The following is a 27,057-nucleotide window of genomic DNA, read 5'->3' on the forward strand; positions in this document are numbered from 1 at the left end:
TGGCCAGAATTCCGACACAGAAGGCATTGATTCCAAGGAATGTTTTTATTCAAGTCATGCCATTTCACAGTAGGTCACTGATCTTCAAAGCTATCTTGATAATTCGTCAGTGTCGTTTGATAGTTGTGGATGGACTGACAGTTGTTGAAGACATGGCCATATCTGACAATAAATTCAAAGTCGTGACATGCAAATTAAGTTGTTTATTTCCTGTTGTTCAATGCACTACCATTCCAGGTGCATGAGCATGTAGTGTTCGTAACACTACGCCATTCGTAACTCTACGATAAAGTATAAGGTTACGATGGGTCTGACCAGACAAATTAGTGATTAGAGAGCCCTAACACACCATCCACTTAGTCGCCTCGTACGAAATGCAGAACCTGCTTGGGTGCTGACAAACCTAACATCACAATCAGGCGCCACGGTCACATGTTTCCTGTACGTCTGAGGGACGCAACTTTGCATGCCAAATAGCGTGTTCCCGTATCGTTCGAATATTTCTAAACTTTAACAGATACAGATCACAAGATCACTTCATCGACATCCTCATTGTCATTCATTCATTCATTCATTCATTCATTCATTTGGGAAAGGGGTTGTAGATATTCTTTAAGGGTTACAGAAAGCTTTTCAGCTGTCACTTCAAACACTTTATTTGGTAAGACAGCATCACTATGGCCATTTCTGGGTGGTGGGGCAGCCAAATGATTAAAGCGTTTGCTCGAACACCAGTGAAGCCCATTTCTGGCGTTCTACACCGTTGTATTGCTAGAATATTGCTACAAACGGCGTAAAACCTTACTGAGTCAGCCATTTTTTCCCCCATCGAGATGACACGCTTTGGTTTAACTGGGAAAATCACTCACTCACTCACTCACTCACTCACTCACTCACCTCTACATCTGACAGCCAGCAGATAGTCGAGGTAGGTAATCAGGTTATGGTAACCCCCCACGTTCAGCATATGTTCTGCATCCGGGTCAGAGGCCAGTATCATCTGCTCGTAAAGGTCAATCTCCCCGCCGATGCCCACAACAAACACGGTGACGTTGTTATGATGGAGATCCAGGGCAGTGGAGAACGTTTCAAACTTCCTGTTAGAACCGCCATCAGTGAAGATGATTGCAACCTGAAAAAACATACATATTTGGAAGCTTTCGTCACCACTCGATTCACAAAGACAATATGTGTGTGTGTGTGTGTGTGTGTGTGTGTGTGTGTGTGTGTGTGTGTATATATAGATATATATATATATATAGAGAGAGAGAGAGAGAGAGAGAGAGAGATATATATATATATATATATATAGAGAGAGAGAGAGAGAGAGAGAGAGAGAGAGAGAGAGAGAGAGAGAGAGATTCACCTGAGAGAACATTTTGCACCTCAGTAATGTACCTGTGGAACTGTGGGACTGTACCCCATTGTAAAACTGGGCGTTGGTTACCAGCATTCCTTTGGGTCTTCGTGGCGACTTAACGTTTTACCTACAGCATTCGCGCTCGCTCGTCACACCGTAGACCCGGGTTCGATTCCCCACACGGGTACAAGGTGTACAATTTCTGGTATCCCTCGCCATGATATTGCTGGATTATTGCTACAAGCGGCGTAAAACCATACTCACTCACTCTTTCCACGAGACGGTCTTATCCCTACAGCTAAACTTACGTATAAGTAATCCTGTGCTAAGATAGGTTTGTAAAATGACCCTTGACCATTATTTACCTTTACAGCGTCATGTCTCCGGTCGCCACGAAACCAGTGGAGAGTTTGGTTCAAAGCCAGATGGGTGAAAGTGTTTCCAGTTACGTGAACCATATTTAACCTTGTATCTATAGTATGCAATAGACTGGCTTTGTTCCTGAAGGCGTGGAGGTGGACGATATCCGTTAGCTGGTCGTTGAAGGTCATCACGCCGATGTCTGATGCGTCGTGGGACACGTTGAAGTTGTCCACCAACTTGTGAGTAAACTCCACCATCTTCTTCCAGTCAGAAACACTGATACTGCTGGAATGGTCTAGGATCAGTACGATGTCCTCTTTGGCTCCACAACCTTTGAACAAAGACACTCACAAGAAGCGCTGTCATGGACAAACACTGACACTGTCCTGTCTGAAGTTTGCAATATCCGTACTTTTAAAATTGTTATTTTTGAGATTACTCTTTTTCGGGAAAGTACAGATTCTTGTACTTTGGTTGTGCTGGGTCCAAAGTCGGCTGCCTGACCAACTCAGCCATTATCTTCCACTAGCGGTGACCGAGTTGGTTAGGCGGCTGACTTTGTGTGCTGGCGATCAGGTGCCTGACTGAGGGTGTGTACTAGAATCTGTACTTTACTGAGAAATAATTATTTGTTACATTTGACCACTTTCTAAATTGTGTATTCATCTGTTTTTATTATTTTGAAAAGGCGAGATAAGTTTTTGTATTAAGTTCCAGACATATAATATTGACACATTCTCTTGTCATGCATGAATACAATATCTATTTTATTTTATATACAGTGAAGTACCATGATATTGTAGATGTGAACGATGGCCGCTGTAACTGAATATAACACCATATATACTCTTCAGAAGAAGTAGGGGAACCTGAACGTGGATAGGAAGTATAAGTGTTAACAAACCTTTCAACGACAGACATGTTATGACTGACTGACTGACTGAGTTTGGTTTTACGCCGCTTTTAGCAATATTCCAGCAACATCACGGCGGGGGACACCAGAAATGGGCTTCACACATTGTACCCATGTGGGGATTCGAACCCGGGTCTTCGGCGTGACGAGCCAACGCTTTAACCACTAGGCTACCCCACCGGCCCGACATGTTATGAACGCAACACAACGCATATGATGCACGTGCACAACGCAGTAGCCCCATACACGTGCATGGAGTGTCATTCTTGATTTTGACGATTTTCAAGAAGGTCGATAAATCACTGTGGACCATTACTGTTGACAACCATCTTGCATCACAGTTGTTGGTGTTTGGTTCTAGCCTGTTTTTTGTTTGAAACTGAAAATCTCACACATGCAAATGTCACGTCATACACCAATCGACCGCCTCCCTGGTGTAGTGGTTAGATCGTCCGCCCGGAGAGCGGAAGGTCGCGGTTCGATCCCCGACCGCGTCATACCAAAAGACGTTAAAATATGGTACTTGTTGGTCCCTGTCTGGCGCTCGGCATTAATGGGTACAACAAGGACTGGTCGGCTCGGAGTCAGTATAAAGTGTCTGAGTGGGGTATTCATGCTTCACTGCGGCATGGTACCTCAGTGGGCTAGCACTATAAAACCAGCTTCAGTCTGGGCTAGTACAAGCAGCCGCACATACACATACACACGCATGCATGTCGTCGTATGAGCGAAATATTCTCAAGCACGACGTTAAACTCAATTTCACCTCACCTCACCTCATACACCAATCATCTTTCAAAGCGATTATTATACAAACAAATATGGACGTAAGGAAGTGCAAGTGGTGATGCACTTTCAAAACATTAATTATTATCGTATCAACATGGATTGACTCCGATATATCGTACCTTTAAAACGAAGTTCCCCTACTTTTTCGAAGCGTAAATAAGTATACTATGCCGCTACAACTCAAGGGAAGTACAACGTTTAGTTCATCTTAACCGTAGTTTGTTGTACGCAATTCGACTAAAATATACTCATAGAAACGAATAAGAGACCACATGGAAGTACAAGTGTTCCTATATTTATTTCCAGAATTTCACTCACAGTGCAATGCATACCTTGTGAAGAAACCTGGAAAAGAGTAAAGGAAGACTTGTACTTTCATGAAAGTAGCCTAGTGGTTAAAGCGTTGGCTCGTCACGCCGAAGACCCGGGTTCGAATCCCCACGTGGGCACAATGTGTGAAGCCCATTTCTGGTGTCCCCCGCCGTGATGTTGCTGGAATATTGCTAAAAGCGGCGTAAAACCAAACTCAGTCAGTCAGTCATGTGTTTTCCCCTATTCGTTTCCATGAGTATATACAGCAAATGGCCAGGAAAAACAGTTCGATATATCCGCCAGGTCGTAATATGCGTAGTTCACGCTACTTAAAGAAGCTAAATGGCATATGGAAATCGGGTGTTCTTTCGCTTCTTGTGAGTGAGTGAGTGAGTATAGTTTTACGCCGCTTTTAGCAATATTCCAGCAATATCACGGCGGGGAACACCAGAAAGTGGCTTCACACATTGTACCCATTAGGGGAATCGAACCCAGGTCTTCGGCGTAACGAGCGAACGCTTTATCCACTAAGTTGTCCCGCCACCCCCAAATCCTTGTGAGTGGTGTCGTGTGTCAGTTGGTATCTCAAGGTTAACGTTCCTCTGCGTTTCAGGTAACCTCTACTCGAACACTACTGTTTACCAAGGTAGTTGAGAAGCTTGGGCCCGCCACATGGATCTGGAGCCACGGTTGGTGTAAGACCTGGAATTGGGATACACTACGTCATGTAGAGACTGCAATGTTAAAGTTATTGACAGAACTTCTGATATTCTGTATTGGAGGTTTTATACAAAAAAGTATTTTCTTCTAAAGACGGCTGCAGAAAATACGTTTACTTCAGATTTTACAAACCAAGATCATTCAGTTCGAAATATTGCCAGAAATCTTTCATATAACGCAACAAATTACAATGCTCAGAGAGAATTACTAACTATATACATTGATGAACCTGTGGGTGATATTCATGGTTAGGTTATGGCGTCTTATCGTTTACTCTCTCACTCACCTCGGCAACGACTCACGAAGATATCCTCCAGGGAATATTGAAGGTCGTCAACGGAATCGTCAATTATCATGTGAGATTTGTGTGGACTCGTCACTATCTTTTCCAGGTCTCCAGTCAAACCTTTAAAATCCCCAATTCCAATGAAGATTATCTCCACTCCTCTGTTCTTCAATGCAGTAGCTTCTGACAATGCAGTCTGCATGTCATGTAAGTCATCTTTCGTCAGTATCACAAGGTACTTCTTTGCGCCTTGCCTTTCGTTTCTTGGCGAAAACGCGACTCTGTCGATGTGTCGAAGTCCTGCCCCCAGATATGCTTTCCCACCTGAAGTACCATATCTCGCTTCTGCGTAAGCAAGACGATAGTAGAGATATTTCTGGTTACCACCAAGGTTCAAATTGATAAGGTCCGAGATATTTTGACCAAAATACGTGTAGCCCATCCGGGTCTTATCCGGGCTAATATCTAAGGTGGCTGACAACACTCTGGCAAACATTTCGAAGTGGTGCGCGTCCTCGTCCTGGACGGAGTGCGAGTTGTCCACCAGCAGCACGACATCATTCTTTCCACTGCATCCTTTGAAGACATTAGAGAGATTCAGAACAGGGTTTACCCACAGAGTGTGCACTTAATGAATGCACAAAGTATTTGTTAGATGGTGCGGTTAGTATGATCTGTTAGTGTATGCCTGTATTGTAAACCCTTAGTATATGCTCTAAATGTTTGTTGTTCATATTTGGACTTTGCTGATGCTCTTAGTATGTGTTCTTAGAGTCTGCTGTTTGTACATGATCTGAATACCTTGGCCCTCCTGCACAAAGCGTTCTTACCGCTACGACGAGCTTATGCCTATGTTTGAATGTGGAAGAAGGGCTAAGATTACTTTGAGTAAGTGGGCCCTGGTCTTACTTAATAATCTGAGTACCTGCTCTCAGCATATGTTCTTAGAATATGTTCTAAGGGTCTTCTTACCAAGGGAAACGAGGACGTTGTTCAGGATCTTGGGAGGTTGTTTTGTTGTTAGTGGCGGGAACGTTGGGCAGATGGTTGACGGCATAGGCGACGTCTTAGCAGTAGACGTAGACGTAGGCCTTGGAGTATGGGTAGCCTTTGACGTAGGCCTAGGAGTATGGGTAGACTTGGACGTAGGCCTTGGCGTATGGGTAGACTTGGACGTAGGCCTTGGCGTATGGGTAGCTTTTGACGTTGTGGGAGTGGTTGTAGTAGGCGCAGTTGTCGTTGGCGTAGTTGTAGCTGGTGTTGTAGCTGCAATGGTGAATATCGATGTTGTTCCCCCATCGAGATGACACGCTTTGGTTTAACTTGGAAATGTGCTGATCACTCACTCACTCACTCACTCACTCACTCACTCACTCACTCACTCACTCACTCACTCACTCACTCACTCACTCACTCACTCACTCACTCACTCACTCACTCACTCACTCACTCACTCACTCACTCACTCACTCACTCACTCACTCACTCACTCACTCACTCACTCACTCACCTCTACATCTGACAGCCAGCAGATAGTCCAGGTACTTAATCAGGTTATGGTAATCCCCGACGTTCAGCATATGTTCTGCATCCGGGTCAGAGGCCAGTATCATCTGCTCGTAAAGGTCAACCTCCCCGCCGATACCCACAACAAACACGGTGACGTTGTTATGATGGAGATCCAGGGCAGTGGAGAACGTTTCAAACTTCTTGTGAGAACCGCCATCAGTGAAAATGATTGCAACCTGAAAAACATGCACGTTTGGAAGCTTTCGTCACCACTCGCCCCTTGCCGTAACTTGTCCCGGAATATCACGAATGGGCCACGAATGATTTGGAAGGTGCAATAATGTTTTGAAATCGGTATCCTCCTTTAAATTTATACACACAAACGTGATACACCAAAGTTAAACATCTTGGTTTTATATGGGAGAATGAATTTGAACATCACACCTTTGTCTCACAATTGTAGAATAGGGGTTCAGGGGGGGTCGAAACCCAACCCGCATTGGCGGAGCTAGAGGGGCGGGGGTCAGGGGTTTAAACCCCAAAACCTAAAAAAAAAACACCCCATAATCACATAACCACACACCCCACCCCATCCAATTCCTGGATCCGCCTATGTATAAGTTCATATAAACTGAAGAGGAGCCCGAGTGAAATGGGAGATGCAGGCACTTATAACATCTGCATTGGGGCTTCTAGACTTGCTTCATTTAGGGCTTTCGCATTGCAGAAAGAGCTGGGTGGAAGGGACAATGTCGTGGTGGTGGGACTGTTGCCCCGTTGTGAATCGTATCGTTGGTTACCAGTATCCCTTTGGTCCTTCATGACGAGTTAACGTTTTATCTACAACATTTCGGCTACCAAACAGCCTCGACCTCGGTCAGGGTTCCGTTCTATAAAGGGGCTGTGGGATAGCCTACTGGTTAAAGCGTTCGCTCGTCACACAGAAGACCCGGGTTCGATTCCCCGCATGGGTACAATGAAGCCCATTTCTGGTGTCCCTCGCCGTGATATTGCTGGAGTATTGCTAAAATGGCGTAAAACCCAAACTCACTCACTCATGCGATCTTAGCCCTACAACTAAGTTTATGTGACATGCACAATTTCACACATTTTTGACAATATGTTGGGCTATATTATGTATATTGAGGCATATAGACTCACTTTAGCTTCCTATTGATGCAATAAATGACTTATTATCCCTTACGACTTACCTGAAATCGATAATTGAAACTTCGAGGCGAATAGCTTCCAAACAGAGAACATTTGCCATGAATGGAGTGAAAACAATTGCTCGAAACCTTTCGTACGCTGTGATGGCGGTGTTTGCAGAGCTGGTTTCAATCACAAGTTGCGCGTATGTTTTTACGCAAGACAATAGCGTCATTTTGTCTAGGACTGAGTTCTGTCTCCAAAGGAGGTATATGATTTCCGTAAAGAGCGCTCCAAGGGACATAACTCTATGGGATTCGCTTGAAGTAATGTTCGGCCGGCAGAGGGGGCGAGAGTCGATTTAATGCAACGTTGCAATAATTCACTCGATCTTTTTAATTTAATGTTGTAATCGAAATACGTAATTATATGGCCAATGTGGTGTGAAATAGTGCCTTTAAAGTATGGGTGTAATCCTGGTGCTAAAAAGGTTTGTAAAATTACCCTTGACTTTAAATTACCTTTATAGCGTCATGTCTCTTGTCCCTATGAAACCAATGGAGAGTTTGGTTTAAAGCCAGATTGGTAAAAGTGTCTCCATGTACCAGGACCCTATTTAACCCTGTATCCATAGCATGCAACAGACTGGCTTTGTCGCTGTAAGCGTGAAGGGGGACGATCTCCGTTAGTTTGTCGTTGAAGGTCATCACGCCGATGTCTGATGCGTCGTGGGCTACGTTGAAGTTGTCCACCAACTTGTGAGTAAACTCCACCATCTTCTTCCAGTCAGTTTCAGTGATGCTGCCAGAATGGTCTAGGATCAGTACGATGTCCTCTTTGGCTCCACAACCTTTGAACAAACACACTCACAAGAAGCGCCGCCATGGACAAACACTGACACCGTGTTATCTGAAGATTGCAATATCTGTATGTTCAATAAATGTTATATTTGGGATTGTTCAATAAATGTTATATTTGGGATTACTCTTTGTTAGTCAAGTACAGATTGTAGTACTATTGTTGTGTTTAGTCCAAAGTCCGCCGCCTAACTAACTCCGCCACCACGGCTCCTACTAGCGGTGGCTGAGTTGGTTAGGCGACTGACCTTGTGTGCTGGCGATCAGGTGTCTGACTCTGAGGGTGTTGGTTCGAATCCCGGATGGGACTCAACCCAACAAAAGTACTAGAATCTGTACTTTACTGAGAGACTATAATCCCAAATATAACATTTGTTACATTTGATCACCTTTTAAATGGCACTGTGTATTCACCTGTATTTTTTACTTTGAAAAGGCGAGATAAGTTCCAGTTATATAGAATATATAGACATAGAATATTGTCACATTTTCTTGCCATTTATGAATACAATATCTAATTTATCTACACACACTACAAGTACCAAGACTTACAGCTAGTTCCTGAAATTAACATATTTTACAGAAGAAAGGTTTTGGAAATAAAGTACAATAAAAGAGAGCCCAGAAACTTTCTTCATTTCCCGAAACTGTGGTAATCTAGACTTGCCACACATTCTAGACTTGCATGGGCTGCATTGGGTATATTCGCTTCAGGGCCTGTATGACACACTAGTGAAGTACCATAATATGTAGATGTGAAGGGTGGCCACTTTAACTGAATATAACACTGCAGTGTTGTGGCTGCAGGAGTTGTATACTCCCCAGGGAGTTAGACTGATAATACGATGTGCCGTTTGAGATTGACATCCAATGATCGAGTGCGCTATATAAATATCTTGTAATAATAAATAACACTAACTGGCAAAAGAAACGATACCAAAATTAATTTGATAATTTGGACTCGAACTCAATTTTGTAGGAAAACCATCGCCACAACGCTTCAATATCATTTGTCATGAAATATGTTGTGTTTGGGCGAACAGTATCACTGCAACAGGTCGTGAAGCACGAAATTCGCGTAAACAGATTGCATGAAGCACGTGCATCTTTGGGATATAAGAGTGCACACAAACCTTCGATGACATCAGACCTTCAAGTCAACTTCAGCGACCATGCCCCGATTGTCGCAGGAATCCACAGAGAGAGAGCCATTGGAATGGTACATGTTGCAGCGACCTTGGACTGCACACGTCTAACCACCACGAGGCTGATGACCCCCTACAGGCAAACAAGGCGGACAGCAGACAGGCCCAGAAGTGGAAGACCTCGCGTCACCACCCCCCAAAGAAGAGAAACCGTTTCCTATCTGTTACGTCATCAGCAGCGACTGGGCTTGGACATCCTATCAGTCGACGAACAGCAGCACGACGACTCAGACAATACGGTATCCGTACCCTACCGTGGTGTACGGCTGACGTTCAACATCGACGTCAACGTTTTCGATGGGCACGCATGGCTCTCCAGTGGCAAAACAGACATTGGCAGAGAGTGATCTTCTCAGACGAAAGCAGGGTCCAGCTGTTCAGGAATGATGGCAGGACTCGTGTCTACAGACGCCGTGGAGAATGTGTGCAACGTTGCTGTGTAGAGGAGGTGGAACCGTTTGGTGGAAACGGTGTCAAGGTTTGGGGCGACATATGTGACGGTATGAAGACAGACCTTGTTGTGGTGGATGGTAATCTCACTGGTCAACGATACATTCATCAAATTCCGTGTCCGATTCTGCTACCATTCCTACTGGACCATGTTCCAACAGGACAACGCCCGTCCTCATACAGCACATATTGTCATGGAGTTTCTACAGAGAGACTGTCAATGTGCTTCCTTGTCCCTCCAGGTCACCTGACATGTCACCAATTGAACACTTGTGGGACCATTTGGATCGTCAGATTCGTGCTAGAGCTGATGTTCCTGAAAACCGACGTCCAAGAGGAATGGCGAAGAATCCCTGCCCAAGGTATACGGCGTCTGACGTTCTCAGCACATCGTAGAGTTAGGGCTTGCATTGATGGCCACGGTGGACATACCAAATACTGACCACGTGTGTTGTTTTGTTTACATGTTTGATCGAATACTGGACACTTGATTCCTTCATTTATACAGTGACTCAATGGACGTGTTACTGTTGCTACTCCAATGAAATGACTGAGTGAGTGTTGCCCATACACCTGTTAATATAATACACTGTCCTTTTTCACAATGGTGATTTGTCGTTTTGTAATAACAGTCATTTCGACTTGGTATCGTTTCTTTTGCCCGTGGGTTAGTATATTACGCTACTATACTGCGCAAGGAATTACAACTTTTAGTTCGTAATAATTGTTATAAGCATTTCGACTAAAATATACAGCACGTGGCCCGAAAAAACAGTTCGATATATCCGTAAGTTCGTAATAGGCGTAGTAGACTCTACTTAAAGAAGTTAAATGATGTCATGTGTCAGTTGGTATCTCAAGGTTGTTCTACGTTTCAGGTAACCTCTACTCGAACACTACTGTTTACCAAGGTAGTTGAGAAGCTTGGGCCCGCCACATGGATCTGGAGCCACGGTTGGTGTATGACCTGGAATTGGGATACACTACGTCATGTAGAGACTGCAATGTTAATGTTATTGACCGATATTGACCGATATTCTGTATTGGAGGTTTTATAAGAAAAAAGTATTTTCTTCTAAAGACGGCTGCAGAAAATACGTTTACTTCAGATTTTACAAACCAAGATCAATATTCAGTTCGAAATATTGCGAGAAGACTTTCATATATCGCAAAACATTACAGTGCTCAGAGAGAATTTCTAACTATATACATTGATGAACCTATGGGTGATATTAATGGTTAGATTATGGCGTCTTATCGTTTACTCTCTCACTCACCTCGGCAACGACTCACGAAGATATCCTCCAGGGAATATTGAAGGTCGTCAACGGAATCGTCAATGATCATGTGAGTCTTGTGTGGACTCGTCACTATCTTTTCCAGGTCTCCAGTCAAACCTATAAAATCCCCAATTCCAATGAGGACTATCTCCACTCCTCTGTTCTTCAGTGCAGTAGCTTCTGACAATGCAGTCTGCATGTCATGTAAGTCATCTTTCGTCAGTATCACAAGGTACTTCTTTGCGCCTTGCCTTTCGTTTCTTGGCGAAAACACGACTCTGTCGATGTGTCGAAGTCCTTCCCCAAGAGATGCTTTCCCACCTGAAGTACCATATCTCGCTTCTGCGTGAGCAAGACGATTGTAGAAATTGTCCCGGTTACCACCAAATTTCAAATGGATAAGGTCCGAGATATTTTGACCAAAATACGTGTAGCCCAGCCGGGTCTTATCCGGGCTAATATCTAAGGTGGCTGACAACACTCTGGCAAACATTTCGAAGTGGTGCGCGTCCTCGTCCTGGACGGAGTGCGAGTTGTCCACCAGCAGCACGACATCATTCTTTCCACTGCATCCTTTGAAGACATTAGAGAGAGTCAGTACAGGATTTACCCACAGAGTGTGCACTTAATGAATGCTCGAAGTATTTGTTAGATGGCGCGGTTAGTGTGATCTCTTAGTGTATGCCTTTAGTGTAAGCTCTTAGTATATGCTATAAATGTTTGTTGTTAATATTTGCTCTTTGTTGATGCAGGGATACTCTACACTTATATAGTCTCCCTGGTTGATGCTCCTAGTACGTGTACTTAGGGAATGTTCGAAGTATTTGTTAGTTGATGAAGTTACTACGAGGGACGTTCAAAAAAGTCAGTCTAACTATATTCTCGTTGTCCAATGTTTGTAAAGTTTCCCTTTTATTTTGAAGGAATGATTAGTAAAGCCATATCCAAAATGTCACATATGTGGTTAATGTGGTTAACGAGATATTAGTCATCACAACACATTGGGGTATAATATTTCTTTAAAAATTGCAGAAAATGAAAAGCGATCTGACAGTTTGTACCTCTTGGATAATGGTATGCCCTCAGATAATATCATATAAAATATGTTCAGTCAGGGATATTATTCTCCCTGGTTCAGTATAGTATTGGATGACTTCCCGTCATAATCAACAATCAAAGAATTGAATTGCTTGATTTATAATTAGACGGGGTTTTTTTAGGGACACACCCATTTTAATCTTTAAAACACATTGTGTCCAGATATTCAAGCCGGCACTGTTTACAATATATTGACACTTGTGTGACCATTCAGTATTCAGTTTGATCCCTTGGCATCATGTATGAGCAAGTGAAAACATTAGAATATGTTATGTCCTGATGATTACGTCATCTGAAAGGGGTAGGGGTAGGGGTAGTGTCTCCAAAGCAAGCTCTTTCAGTAAAAATGAAAGGGGTAGTCACTTTTAACAAGCGATTGTAGTTTCAAATTGTTTGTTTATTTACTTTAACATCTTAGTTTGATTCTAGCAGACTTCTGCCTATCTCAAACACGCAAAATGTTTCTTGCATATTTTGTTTCATGACGTTTGTGTTGCCTTTATTTCAGATTTTGCGTTTTTGTTGTTTTTGTTTGTTTGTTGTTGTAGTTGTTTGTTTGTTTGTTGTTGTTTTTTTGGGGGGTGTTGTTTTTATTTTGCCTTTTTTTTTTTTCTTTGTTTTTTTTGGGGGGGGTTGGACTGATGTTGACAGATAATATATAGAAAAACAAAACATAAATACAGCTGCATCCGTATCATTTTCTAGATGAGGTTGACTACTTTTGGAACGCCCCTCGTACCCCTAGTACGTGTACTTAAGGACTGCTCAAAGTATTAGTTAGATGGCGCTGTTAGTATGATCTCATAGTGCACACCTTTAGTGTAAACCCTTAGTATATGCTATAAATGCCTGTTGTTAATATTTGGACTTTGCTGATGCTCTTATTATGTGTTCTTGGTGTCTGCTATTTGTACATGATCTGAATACCTTGGCCCACCTGCACAAAGCGCTACCGCTACGACGAGCTTATGCCTATGTTTGAATGTGGAGGAAGGGCTTAGATCACTTTGAGTAAGTGGGCCCTGGTCTTAGTAAATCATCTGAATACCTGCTCTTAGCATATGTTCTTAGGATATGCTCTAAGGGTCTTCTTACCAAGTGACGCAAGGACGTTGTTCAGGATCTTGGGAGGTTGTATTGTTGCTAGTGGCGGGAACGTTGGGCAGATGGTTGACGGCATAGGCGACGTCTTAGCAGTAGACGTAGACGTAGGCCTTGGCGTATGAGTAGCCTTTGACGTAGGCCTAGGAGTATGGGTAACCTTGGACGTAGGCCTTGGCGTATGGGTAGCCTTTGACGTAGGCCTTGGCGTATGGGTAACCTTGGACGTAGGCCTTGGCGTATGGGTAGCCTTGGACGTAGACCTTGGCGTATGGGTAACCTTGGACGTAGGCCTTGGCGTATGGGTTGACTTAGACGTTGTGGGAGTGGTTGTAGTAGGCGCTGTTGTAGTTGGCGTAGTTGCTGTAGTTTGGGTAGAAGTAGCAGTTGTCGTTAACGTTGTTGTTACTGCTGGTGTTGCAGCTGCAATGGTGAATATTGATAGCAAACCTGCACCAAAACTCTGTTGTCTGAATTTAGATAAATACTATGTTCTGATTGGTATATTCAAAAACGTATATTCACTGAAATATAAGGTTATCGTCTTTGTGTTTTCTTTCACGTAATGATGATAGCAAATGTCGGTACCATATGCTACGCTGCTTAAAATGGTCAGTGTGTGAGATGAGACATTTTGAACAGAAAACACGATAGAAATCGACTTAAAGGGTACACTAAACATGTTTCTAACAAGAAAACTTGAAATGAGATTTTTTTCAGTAAAGAGATTTACATGCTGCCTGCATATTTGCCACTGTTTGAGGGTAGGTCTGTATTTTTTCGTAAGATATTATTTATTCATGGTGTTCAAAACAACGTTATACATGAACTGTTTCGTCGTAGAACATTCTGAGTAACAGGGGTAGCATAGTGGTTAAAGTGGTCATCCCGAAGACCCGGGTTCGATTCCCCACATGGGTACAATGTGTGAAGCCCCTTTCTGGTCTCCACCGCCGTGATATTGCTGGAATATTGCTAAAAGCGACGTAAAACTATACTCACTCACTCACTCTGAGTAACATTTGTGGCACTCCATGTTGTCAATCTGACGTGGAATTACAGGTTAATATGCCAATTCAGTCAGTCAGTTTAACAGTTAGGTCCTGGGTATCATCTAAAATACATGTATGTTGAGTTATGCTTTGTTACCGCTCTTATTCCGTCTGAACCATACTGTCTATCTAAATGAGTATTCGTTGAAAATGTATTTCATTCAAAATCTAACCTATTGTTGCTTTTCGGTTAACACATATCGCATTTCTCTTGCTTATTTCAAACATTAATTCTAACCTAAGAGTAGACTAACAACTAGTCTCTGAAATGAACATATTTTACTGAAAGAGGTTCATATAAAAATATATATATATATATATAATGAAAAGGAGCCCTGAGACTTTCTTCATTTTCAGAAGCTGAGGAAATCTAGACTTGCCACATTTTCTAGACTTGCGTGGGCTTTCTTGGATATATATGCTTCAGGGTCTGTACGACAGCCTAGAGTAAAAGGTCACGAAATATGACAACCTTTTAATGATTCCAAGGAGGTGGCAACGGTTCTGTCTCGCGAACCACCGACTGCGCCAGGTTGAATGGGCGTGATTAGCTGGGAATGTGCGTTTCCACCATGACACTATGTCAAGCTTGAGGCTATTTTGACAAATAGTTCATACTATCAAATCCCAATGCCTCCATATATCCAGGCAATGGTATGTTTGCTGATTGGTGACTTCACAGCTTTGTCATAATTCTGGGTGCCGTATGAAAAGCTACATAAACATATTCTATGCACAGGCGCTCGTGTCTTCGCGGGAAATAAAGATGTTAAAAAACTGAGACGACCCCCGACTCGAAATGCTTCACGGTACAATAAAATTGATCATGATTTATTGTACTGTGAAGCATTTCTAGTCGGGGGTCGTCTCAAAGAAAGATTTTTAATCTTTAATCCTCGCAAAGACAAACAGTTGGCTTTTCAGTCTGAACTATTTCAAAGGACACTTTGTCCAAGTAATGGCATCCAGACAATAGCCAGAGTCAAAGAGATAACCGTTCGCAAATATCTGTCAGTTTCACAGATGTGAAAGTTTAAAAGAAAACGCTTTCTATAATTTCTGAACGGGTGTTTAATGATGTCCTTTAAAAAACACACAATGAATTTGATAAGGAGCTACTAAAACAATGTTCTACCGTGGCAAAGTCTTCAAAACACGTTTATCTGAAAGCAAAATTATGACTGTCCATATCAGCTGTACAAACAGATGTCTGGTGTCTTCACCTCAGTCACCGTAACTGTCATGGTTGGCTGGTTTCTTTTATTTTTATCACAAGGGGGATAATCAGTGTAGTCAGTTTAGTTTTACGCCGCTATATTCCAGCAATATCACGGCGGGGGGCACCAGAAATGGGCTTTACACATTGTACCCATGTGGGGAATCGAACCCGGGTCTTCAGCGTGACGAGCGAACACATTAACCACTGGACTACCCCACCGCCCCTCATAAAAAATGGCAGTGGGACAAATCCGAACGATGTTTGATCATATATTTGTTATGTGAGTTGTAAAAGTATCTTATGAACTATGAAGTATTTTAATGTACAAGGGCGTCGGGGTGGCTTAGTGGTTAAAGCGTTCGCTCGTCACGCCGAAGACCCGGGTTCGAATCCCCACATGGGTACATTGTGTGAAGCTCATTTCTGGTGTCCCCCGCCGTGATATTGCTGGAATATTGCTAAAAGCGGCGTAAAACCAAACTCACTCACTCACTCACTTAATGTACAAACTTTAAACTTTCAGGTATCGGGTGCTATATCACAGCACATATGCTGAACATCAGATATAAGAATCACCTTATTTGTAGATAGTTACAAAATCCTGATGATGAAGAGCGATTATTTTTTCGACCATTGGCTTTATGTTCGGGGAAAACAATCAACCGTAAACACATTGAAGGAGAACTGCATAAATATGTTTTTCCACAGATACCACTGACTTCAAAATACTTTATATGTTCCATTTGTGAAATTGTACCGTATGTTTAGCACTATCTTAAACAATGAGTACTAACCAGCTGTGTCAACTGATTACCTGGAGAGGTATTTACAAGGGGTGAATATTGAGGGGTAAACAACTATTGCGATAGCGATAGTCTGTTGCAATATACTATTGCGGCCAACAATTCCAATATTTTTTTTCTCCTTGAATTGTCTCATTTAAACTCATTTCCCAAATGAATGTATACTTTATATGAAACAAAAAAAGCTGAATTAGTTTTAGCCTCTTTTAATAACTGACAAGAAACTTGAAACCCATATAAGTTCGTTTAAGAGGTAACAGGGGCGGATAACTCTAAAATAAAGTGAACCAATCTGGTACTTCCTGTATTTTGCGCGGCGCAATTATCAACGGAAGTCAATTACTAAAACTATCGATAGTCACACATACTATCGATGCATCGATAGTTTTTCGTTTCTACCATCGATTAATTGCTATCGGAGACTCAACAATTGCAATCCATCGGTAGTACGGTGCATTGTTACCACCCTAGTATGTGCATAAGCAAGTTTTGCTTTCTTACTGGTCCAGATTTCTTTGATAATAAAAATATGTTTTAACCAAGAGCGATGCACCTATCGCAAACTCGCAGTCGAGAAAATAGCAAGTCCCGAAGCAACGAGATTCACGATACGTGGTCATGCTGATTTCACGGCCACAATGATACCAATCCAGGTTGCCATGACACTCACTGTCGACACGTGGCCACCCCGCACAACTTTCCTCGTGCTCTGATTCAGACATTTCCGGATGGGAGAAAAAAGATGGATTTGGCCATATCACAATCAAAGTATTCTGAAGGCTAGCACAAGAATATATTCTACAAGAAATAGGTAGCATTACCTCTATGACATTCGATGTTGCAGACCGACGTATTGCAGCAGTTGAAGCAAAGGTCCACCACGTTGTCATACTGTCGCTTAGAGACTTGTTTTGCTTCACATTGCTGAAGAATATATTGCTTGAATTATGCTATGGCGAAGCATCATCATAATCACACGGGCACCTGTGAAATTCAATGACCGCTGGTGATGATGTGTAGATGTATCAGTCAAATATAGCAATAAACAGAACACGGTACAATAACTTATATAACGCCTTATAACTTTTGCAAATGCTACCATTGCCTGATGTTGTGTCAGTGTATAGAGCCACTGATCCCATGGCTATTCACGTATTAGTGAGTGAGTGAGTTTAGTTTTACGTCGCACTCAGCAATATTCCAGCTATATTGCGGCGGTCTGTAAATAATCGAGTCTGGACCAGACAATCCAGTGTTCAACAGCATAGGCATCGATCTGCGCAATTGGGAACCGATGACATGTGTCAACCAAGTCAGCGAGCCTTACCACCCGATCCCGTTAGTTGCCTCTTGTCAATAGTTCCATCTACCGTGAACTTTTTCAACCCAAAATGCTGCCATACTGAAGCCTTTGCCCTAGTATTTGGCACCACAATAAATTGTTCTTTGTTGGGGGTCGCCATTTTACAACAAACGCATGACCTCCGGTGTGAAAAACGGAAATATCCGAAGATTTCCGAGAGTTACAAAAATTTTCGAATGCATGTCAAACTACCGGATTTCAATCAGCGTATCGCAATACGCATCGTTTTCATGTCTGAACCGGTAAATACCGGTAAACCGGCTATATTGCGCAGCCCTATTGGATTTCATATGAAAGTGATGATTAAGGCTAACAGTGAAACTAAAAAGGTCTTGAAAAAACAAAAGGCTTCATAAGCCTTAAAAAGGCCTTGAATGCATACCAGTTTGACCTGTTTTAGGAAATGTGAAATTATTGAGACAGTGAATATTTCTAACAAGTAGAATGAAGCTATTTCAACTTTCACTTTCATGTTTGATTGTTAAAAAATGATCATATAAACAGGTAAAGCTAAAAAGAATTGAAAACAATCAGAAATAAGTTTCTGACTGAATGGCCGTACCGTCCTCTTAACGCAGCCTGCCGTATACTGCTGCCCGTAGGTGTCTGTGATCTTCTTCTCGATGTAACACACCTGGGACAGAAACATCAAGGTGAGGTGAGGTGAGGTGAGGTGAAATTGGGTTTAACGTCGCTCTTGAGATCTTGAGATCGATCTGCGCAATTGGGAACCGATGACATGTCAACCAAGTCAACCAAGTCAGCGAGCCTGACCACCCGATCCCGTTAGTCGCCTTTTACGACAAGCACGGGTTACTGAAGATCAATTCTAACCCGGATCTTCACGGGTCGATTGAAAGTAGAGTCATGTAAGGTTGAAACAAGGTTGTAATATGATATATAAATAATTCTAACGAATATGAAATCATCTTATGAATTTAAGTTTCATTTCAACCAGTTTGAGAAACTTTAAAAAAGAACATTTCTTTATTTTCTTCCTTTGTTTGGTTGTTGTGGAACGCCGCATTCAGCAATATTCCAGCTGTGACGGTAGTTAAACAAATTGATTCTGGACCAGACAATCAAGTGATTGAACATCGATCTACACAATTTGAGATACGATGACATGTGTCAACCAAGTCAGCGAGACTGACCACCCGATCCCGTTAGTCGCCTCTTACGACAAACATGGGTTGTTGAAGATCGATTCTAACGGGGTGAAAGCGTTTCTATGAATTTCCTGTACAATATTTGGATATGAAATATAGAAAGAATAGATTTATAGTCACGTGTTTTATATCAGTAAGCAATTACAAAGGTCGTTTACCTCGTTTGATTCACAGATTTCCAGCTGTGTACAGTAGGTCATGTTCTGCAGACCCGAGCAGTGGACGCATTCCAGTCTCCCGTTATCTGGCAGAAAGTAGAAAAAGTATTATATTTCTAATATTTTAAGCAGAGTAATTACTATTAATACAAACATATCCAATACGAAATTTTAAACAATTTTCACAATTTGCAGTAAATATTTTTTCGTTTTGTTGTATTATGCCGCATGCAGCAATATGCCAGCGTCATTACAGTCTGTAAACAATCAGGTTTGAACCATACGAGCCAGTGATTGATATTATTGAGTCACCGGGTCTGACTTCAAGATCCATTTAGTCCTCTCTTATGACAAGCAGGACGTCTGACGTCAGGTCACGTGATTGCTCTGCACACTAACTCTCGGTAGTTTCTAGAAGTTTTTGTTACACATATTGCCTTTAGAATTGTTTCTTTCATCATACTTTTGTGGGGTTTTTTTTTAAATTAAAAACTTACTTTATAAAAAAATCATGTTTTTGTTTACTGCATATCTTCTTTTATATTAACTTCACCACCACAGATGAGTCCCTGCTCAGTAGCCTATATACTGTTGGCAGGTATGACATCAAATGTGTTGTTTCAGAGCACTGATTAAATGTATGTTACCTGTTCCCCCACACAGGTTTTTGTTGCACAGGTCTGTATCACAACACTCTATACACAGGTGAGCAGCGATGTTCTGCCGCTTCCGACCAATCAGCATCTGGTTAGACTGGTGTTGTCGTCCCTTATAGCCAGTTGCAGCACACGACTGGGGAGATTATTGGGTGTGCGGTGAGACAGTGTGTTAGGATGGTGGGGTTGTGGTGAGACTGGGGTTGTGGTGAGACGGTGGGCTTGTGGAGAGACGGTGGGCTTGTGGTGAGACGATGGGATTGTGGTGAGATGGTGGGGTTGTGGTGAGAGTTGGGTTGTGGTGAGACAGTGTGTTTGTGGAGAGACGGTGGGGTTGTGGTGAGGTGGTGGGGTTGTGGAGAGACGGTGGGGTTGTGGTGAGAGTTGGGTTGTGGTGAGACAGTGGGTTTGTGGAGAGACGGTGGGGTTGTGGTGAGATGGTGGGGTTGTGGTGAGACGGTGGGGTTGTGGTGAGATGGTGGGGTTGTGGTGAGACGGTGGGGTTGTGGTTAAGAGTTGGGTTGTGGTGAGACAGTGGGCTTGTGGAGAGACGGTGGGGTTTTGGTGAAACGGTGGGATTGTGGTGAGACTGGGCTTGTGGTGAGACAGTGTGGTTGGTGACAGTGTCGTTTGAAGACGACATCGGCGCCATTCTTTTGTAGCATGTTACACATATCAACAGTAAAGCCATAAATGCACAATTATCGTAATACCTGCACTGACCTAAAGCATAAGGATGGAACATACATGAGTTTCCCGTTCAGACATATATGAGCTGATCGGAGTTTCTTGTTCAGACATACATGAGCTGATCGTAGTTGCCAGCTCTGGCATACATGAGCTGATCGTAGTTGCCAGCTCTGGCATACATGAGCTGAACGTGGTTGCCAGCTCTGGCATACATGAGCTGATCGTAGTTGCCAGCTCTGGCATACATGAACTGATCGTACTGTGCCAGCTCTGGCATACATGAGCTGATCGTGGTTGCCAGCTCTGGCATACATGAGCTGATCGTAGTTGCCAGCTCTGGCATACATGAGCTGATCGTAGTTGCCAGCTCTGGCATACATGAGCTGATCGTAGTTGTCAGCTCTGGCATACATGAGCTGATCGTAGTTGCCAGCTCTGGCATACTTTCAAGACTTTCAAGTTCAAACTGATATACAGCTCAGCCCTTTCATAAGCAGTCGGAATACCACACAGTACCTGAATATCTATATAACATGAGACATGTTATTCAGTCACGCAAAGGTGGACAAGATTACATCAACATTTCAACTGCCCTGTCAACGGTTTCAGATTTAGATCTTATACGAGGACATGTCACAATACAATGATGACCGGCCCCTACTAATGAGCCATTATACAGTGATGGATGACACCCTGTGACACCTTGAGAGGCAATGGTGGTGTTTCCCGCTGCTTCAACAATACTCACAGAAGTCAGCCTACAGCCGATGTCGTACAGAGTGTGCCCGAGATCTGTGATGTATTGTTCAGAAACACAGATCTGAAACAATAGTTGGAAGATGACTTTCAATGTTTGTTTGTTTGTATTATTCCAGCCCAGACATTCAAAAGGTGACTGCGGAGTTGCTGGGTCTTCGCGGGTAACTTTATTTTATAGAAAGGCTGAACAGTTTGATATTGAAAGTTGTTTTGGCCCCGTGAACATAATCCAAGTTTGTATGATATAATTTGCTTGAATAACTCTTGTATCCATCTCACCTCGCTCTCGTCGCATATCACATCTTTTGTGCAGTCTTGTGGTTTGGTCACTCTATTGCACTCCAAGCATCGCACTCGGTCACCTAGCAACATCAAGTCCTCGTCAAAACACATAAAGAAGTGGACCAATCACTTTATGTGATTTAACATTTGAGGGAGTTCAGGAATCAGAGTCTTTTTCACCATTTTTCAAATGGTTTGTGTCCAACACCCACAGATCTGGAAATTCATATTGTAATCCTACATTGTAAATACAGTTTTTCTGTAGTTTTTACTTTTATGTGGCAGTGATATTCATTGTGTAACAATGGCCCAAGTGTAGTACATTGCACATTATTCGGCGAGGGTGTGCTATATTTAGAATTGTGCTATATTTAGACAGAGTTCTGGAAGGTACTACAGAGTACTACCACCGACATGGGCGATTCTGTCCCAGGGATTTGGAGAATATTCTAGCATCTCTAGATATATAAGGGCAGATAACTCTTGTCTTTCATCGTCACATGACATCTGACATCACCAGAAGGTCAGCATTGTGTATGGTGATCATTATACCCTGTCTAGGCCAATTTGGCCTGTTGGATAACTGTTGCTGAGAGGTGAATATTGCTGTCAATGTCTTTATTGCTGTAATCATTGTTCTTGGATTATATTACCTTTAGATATGTACTGCCGCTCTATTTTGTACTGCCATTGTGATATCTTTGTATGGAATTGTATTGATTTGTGAACTTTGTTAATATTAGAATAAAGTTGTTAATAGTCTGTCATACAGACCCAGAAACAAATGTATCCAAGAAAGCCAATGCAATTCTAGAATATGTGGCAAGTCTAGATTACAACAGTTTCAGGGAGAGTCTCTGGGCCCCTTTTCATTATGTTTCATGATTATAATTTAGAAACTGTATTTTTTTTCTGTAAACTATGTTCATTTCAGAGACAAGATGTCAGTCTAAGTCGTTTATTATATCACGTCTATTTGTTGTTTGTAGGTTGTTTCACACAGAGTGATTCCGAGTCACAATTTTAGTGTCATGCTGGGAATGCACATGTAACACAACGTGTCCTAACAGCTGTGAGACAGAAAGAAATGCCGAAATGCTCTGACCTTATTATAACGAATGATGTAATACATTTAGTTGAACGACCAGCTCCTTTCTAGCCGAACCATTTTCACTGCCAGATTCATGTTATATTCTAAATTGCATGTTCATGCTACATGCTTTATCTGAAAGATGGCTAAATTTCAATGCTATTCATGCCGACATTTTATAACTGAATATCATATGAATCTGAACAGGTGTTTATGTTGTCATGCCAAATCTGAATAATTATAACATTCATGTCGACATGCTTCATCTGAACAGCATATTCATGTCGACATGCTTCATCTGAACAGCATATTCATGTCGACATGCTTCATCTGAACAGCATATTCATGTCGACATGCTTCATCTGAACAGCATATTCATGTCGACATGCTTCATCTAAACAGCATAATTATGTCGACATGCTTCATCTGAACAGCATATTCATGTCGACATGCTTCATCTGAACAGCATATTCATGTCGACATGCTTCATCTAAACAGCATATTCATGTCGACATGCTTCATCTGAACAGCATATTCATGTCGACATCCTTCATCTGAACAGCATATTCATGTCGACATGCTTCATCTAAACAGCATATTCATGTCGACATGCTTCATCTGAACAGCATATTCATGTCGACATACTTCATCTGAACAGCATATTCATGTCGACATGCTTCATCTTAACAGCATAATTATGTCGACATGCTTCATCTAAACAGCATATTCATGTCGACATGCTTCATCTTAAGAGCATGTTGATGTTGACATCCTTCATCTGAACAGCATATTCATGTCAACATGCATCACGGCCGACATGCTGAATCCTATCAGATTCTTGTTTGTTTACAAAGTTATAATGACAAGCACTTATTAGCTTACTGGAAGTTTTATACTAATTCATTCCTCTGAATATTACCTTACTACAGTTTTACATATATGTGTGACCTTACCTTCAGCAAGCTGAGCTAATCCGACAAAAGCCAAAACGACTGAAACAGAAATCCATGTACCTATGGAAGCTCATTTCTTACAAAAGCATTATCAAGATTGTTATGTTAGTGTCTAGTTTTAGGACAATATAAACACACAGGCATTGTTGACTTGGGTGATGGAGAGGGGTTTTCACATGATGTCCAGGTTCCACTACATACGAATGTACACCGTGGTAATGTGGGGCTGGAATATGTGCAAGTGAAAGGCGACTTTATACATTGTGCAATCAGTCTCGTTGACCGGTGTATATTTGATGCTGGTGGCGCGAGCCGTTGTTCATAACGTCACTCACCTGATTTCGTCACGATATGGCTGAGATATTGCCGACGTGACGTTAAATAGTAATTCACTCACTCACTCACCTGATTACATTATACCTCAACAATGCCTATTGTGTTACGATTGTCCTAAAACCAGACGCTAAAATAACCATGTGGATAATTCTTTTGTAAGAAATGAGCTTCCACAGGTTCACATTGCCTGTGTATTACGTCATGTCATTGTGTATTACGTCATGTCATTGTGTATTACTTCACTTAACGTCATATCTGAAAGTGTCCTTGGGCATGTAGATATTAGCGTAAGATGATACAGGCTTGTGTTTGCATAAACGCAATATGCATATGAAATATTGTAATTTCTCATTGATGTTACCTGGTGTTCGTATTGCCATATCATAAACAATCTAATTAATTTCAGGACTATGGGGGCGGTGGGGTAGCCTAGTGGTTAAAGCGTTCGCTCGTCACACCGAAGACCCGGGTTCGATTTCCCGCATGGGTACAATTTGTGAAGCCCATTTCTGGCGTCCCCCGCCGTGATATTGCTGGAATATTGCTAAAAGCGGCGCAAAACTAAACTCACTCACGACTGTGACGTGCACGTTACAAATAATATACAGTGTACACGTGCCGAAGTGAAGGAACCAAAATTAACACTTCGAGTTACCCGAGTTCTACATAAGCGAAAATATAGGCCCAAATTCAGGATACCATTCCACTTCGAGACAACTGTAGTTGAACACAACAGTGCTAGCCTGTATGTTACCTAGAGACAATCATGTCTTCCATAGCCTGTATAAAGTTAACATGGAAACCATTGAGCTGTGAGGTGTTTATCAGTGTGGATGATAAAGAATTATATATCTGACAAAGCAAATGTTTCCATATGACTCCATTACAGTTCAGTTTGAGCTAAACAGTCTTTAATTGTCAGAAAGTATTCTTTCATATTTTTGTCAGATTAGAAAGTGTGTTAAAATACTTACAAAATAACAAACTGCTGTCCATTTTCCAGCACCTTAGCGTAACCTACATGTAGGTCAAAGCTTGGAAGAAGAGAATTTGTTCTGCTCTTTACATTAAATTACATAGCCCAAAGATAAACTATCAAACAAGAGGTCAGCCAATCCTTGCTTGTTAAAATTATCTTGAAATTGTTGTAATATTTGGTACAAGTTGGTATCTTTAACGGATTGGGGCACAACGGTAGGAGGAACAGAGCATTTACCTTGTGTCTATATATAAACATATTTTTCAGAACCTGCAATCAAGATGAAAATCTTCTTGGGCTAAAGCTGTGGAACTGGCTTCGATACTTCACTGCCAACACAACAACGAGATTAGATGAGGTCTAAGTACAGTAAAATACGTTTATAACGAACCCTCTTATAACGACTGACTGACTGACTGAGTTTGGTTTTACGCCACTTTTAGCAATATTCCAGCAATATCACGGCGGGGGACACCAGAAATGGGCTTCACACATTGTACCCATGTGGGGATTCGAACCTGGGTCTTCGGCGCGACGAGCCAACGCTTTAACCACTAGACTACCCCACCGCCCCCGCTTATAACGAACGGACGGATATCACGAAATGTTTTCCCCGGGCCACTTTCAGTCTATTTTAGTCGAAATGCGAAAAACGAACTATGGTTATACTGAACTAACCGTGGGGTGGTGGGGTAACCTCGTGGTTAAAGCGTTCGCTCGACACGCCGAAGACCCGGGTTTGATTCCCCACAAGGGTAGAATGTGTAAATCCCATATCTGGTATCCCCCGCCGTGATATTACTGGAATATTGCTAAAAGCGGTGTAAAACCAAAGTCAGTCAGTCGTTATAACGGTAGTTAATTACTGTGACATGTCTTTTGCACCTTGCACCTTGTATCGCATAAACCAATATGTTCAGTAAACTTCGGTTACAACGAGCTAAAACTAGTGGTCCTCAGAGTCGTTACAATCGAAGTTGACTGTATAGATAATGAATTCCCTACCAACATTCCTCACAGATATTCGCCGAGTTGAGCATGCCCACTCACAGCGAGGTGGTCATCAAGTCCTGCATGATGGTGTCAGATACAGAAATACCGTGGAGGTTCGAACGCTGTTTAGCTCAGGTAGATGCCATTAAGGATAGTAAGTGAAAGAGCCCCACTCTAGAGGACCTTCTAGAACATGTGTCTGACATCAGTGACTATACCGAAGGATACCGAGGTTCGAATAATGGACGTCCTCATGAAGGTATGAATACCAAATGCCATAAGTGGTCAAATTTAACATATATTATATTTGGAATTACAGTTTCTCTGTAAAGTACAGATTCTTGTAGTTTCATTTGGTTATTTAACCTAAGTCCCATCCAGGACTGGAATCCACACTCAGGCACCTAATCGCCAGCACACTAAGTCATCGATCTAACCCACTGAGCCACCACGGCTTCCAAGTGGATTGAAGATGACAACGATCTACAACCAAGAGATGGATGACCTCACCCAAGAAGCACTACGGTGTTCTCCCTACGTCTCTATGAAGAGTGGCCTACTCCGGCAGCGTCGCCAGGCAACGCCAACTTTACCTCAGACATGTGCGCGGGGTCAGTGGCTAGCAAGGACAGACAGCAGGCGTTACCTTCCAGTATATAAAGACGGTACAATCATGCCCCGATGCTTGCCAGGCAGTTACTCACAAACTGGACTCCTTGCTTTTATATCATTCTTATTATCGGGCTTGTCCTGGAGGTACATAAGATGACACCACTTGTATTTTGTCTAACGCAAGACCTCAGGAAAGACCCCACCTTCAACTCTGGCTAGTTCCATAGCAGTTTTCAACACATGACCACGTGTCTTTGCGAGGATTAAAGATTTTATAAAATATATTCAAAAATTTGAGATAACTCCCGACTCGAAATGCTTCACAGTACAATACATTATGACAAGGTCGGACACTTCGGTGCACCCTACCCGACTGCTTTGCCGATCGCTACGCTACCATCGCATACAATCGATTAAAACTTAATGTAAACATAATCATGGATGATTGGCCCATCGAGCACCACTCATGACACCTACCAATTCATTATTGTTATTTCTGCAAGTCGATTGAAACCCGATTTTGACTCTCAACTAAACGATCTTGACACAAA

The 27,057-nt window shown here is 42.3% G+C and overlaps 1 protein-coding gene across 5 annotated transcripts; it reads right to left on the reverse strand.

The window, feature by feature from the left end:
• Positions 1 to 30: 30 nt before the first annotated feature.
• LOC124257144 lies at positions 31 to 24,981 on the reverse strand. 5 transcript variants are annotated; one of them, XM_046691139.1, is made up of 20 exons: positions 24,897 to 24,933; positions 23,587 to 23,625; positions 21,541 to 21,623; positions 21,251 to 21,322; positions 19,804 to 19,948; positions 19,157 to 19,242; positions 18,392 to 18,463; positions 17,288 to 17,390; positions 13,656 to 13,815; positions 13,387 to 13,565; positions 11,191 to 11,766; positions 10,821 to 10,880; positions 7,923 to 8,251; positions 6,254 to 6,488; positions 5,716 to 6,009; positions 4,744 to 5,319; positions 4,380 to 4,439; positions 1,726 to 2,054; positions 898 to 1,132; positions 31 to 162 (listed from the first exon to the last, which is right to left on the reverse strand). In XM_046691139.1, the coding sequence occupies exons 1-20, from the start codon at positions 24,916 to 24,918 to the stop codon at positions 107 to 109; spliced, it is 3,711 nt and encodes a 1,236-aa protein (XP_046547095.1). In that variant the 5' UTR covers positions 24,919 to 24,933; the 3' UTR covers positions 31 to 106. The 5 variants fall into 5 exon arrangements, with proteins under 5 accessions (XP_046547095.1, XP_046547092.1, XP_046547093.1 ...); XM_046691136.1 differs by having other exon boundaries at positions 13,387 to 13,625; XM_046691137.1 differs by having other exon boundaries at positions 13,387 to 13,552; positions 13,613 to 13,815.
• Between the last annotated feature and the right edge of the window lie 2,076 nt (positions 24,982 to 27,057).

The sequence above is a fragment of the Haliotis rubra genome, unplaced genomic scaffold (assembly GCF_003918875.1).
Source record: "Haliotis rubra isolate DU_JTF1 unplaced genomic scaffold, ASM391887v1 Scf65, whole genome shotgun sequence".
NCBI classification, from domain to species: Eukaryota; Metazoa; Mollusca; class Gastropoda; order Lepetellida; family Haliotidae; genus Haliotis; species Haliotis rubra.

Bases quoted from the DNA above. Each gene is read 5' to 3' on its own strand.
- LOC124257144 (XM_046691135.1), bottom strand. From the start codon at position 24,918: ATGGACAGCAGTTTGTTATTTT. The intron at 10,881-11,190 runs GTGAGTGAGAGA...TCCCAATTCCAG, and splicing joins CTTCGTGAGTCGTTGCCGAG to GTCATACACCAACCGTGGCT. The intron at 1,133-1,725 runs GTAAATAATGGT...ATGTTTTTTCAG, and splicing joins GGAGACATGACGCTGTAAAG to GTTGCAATCATCTTCACTGA.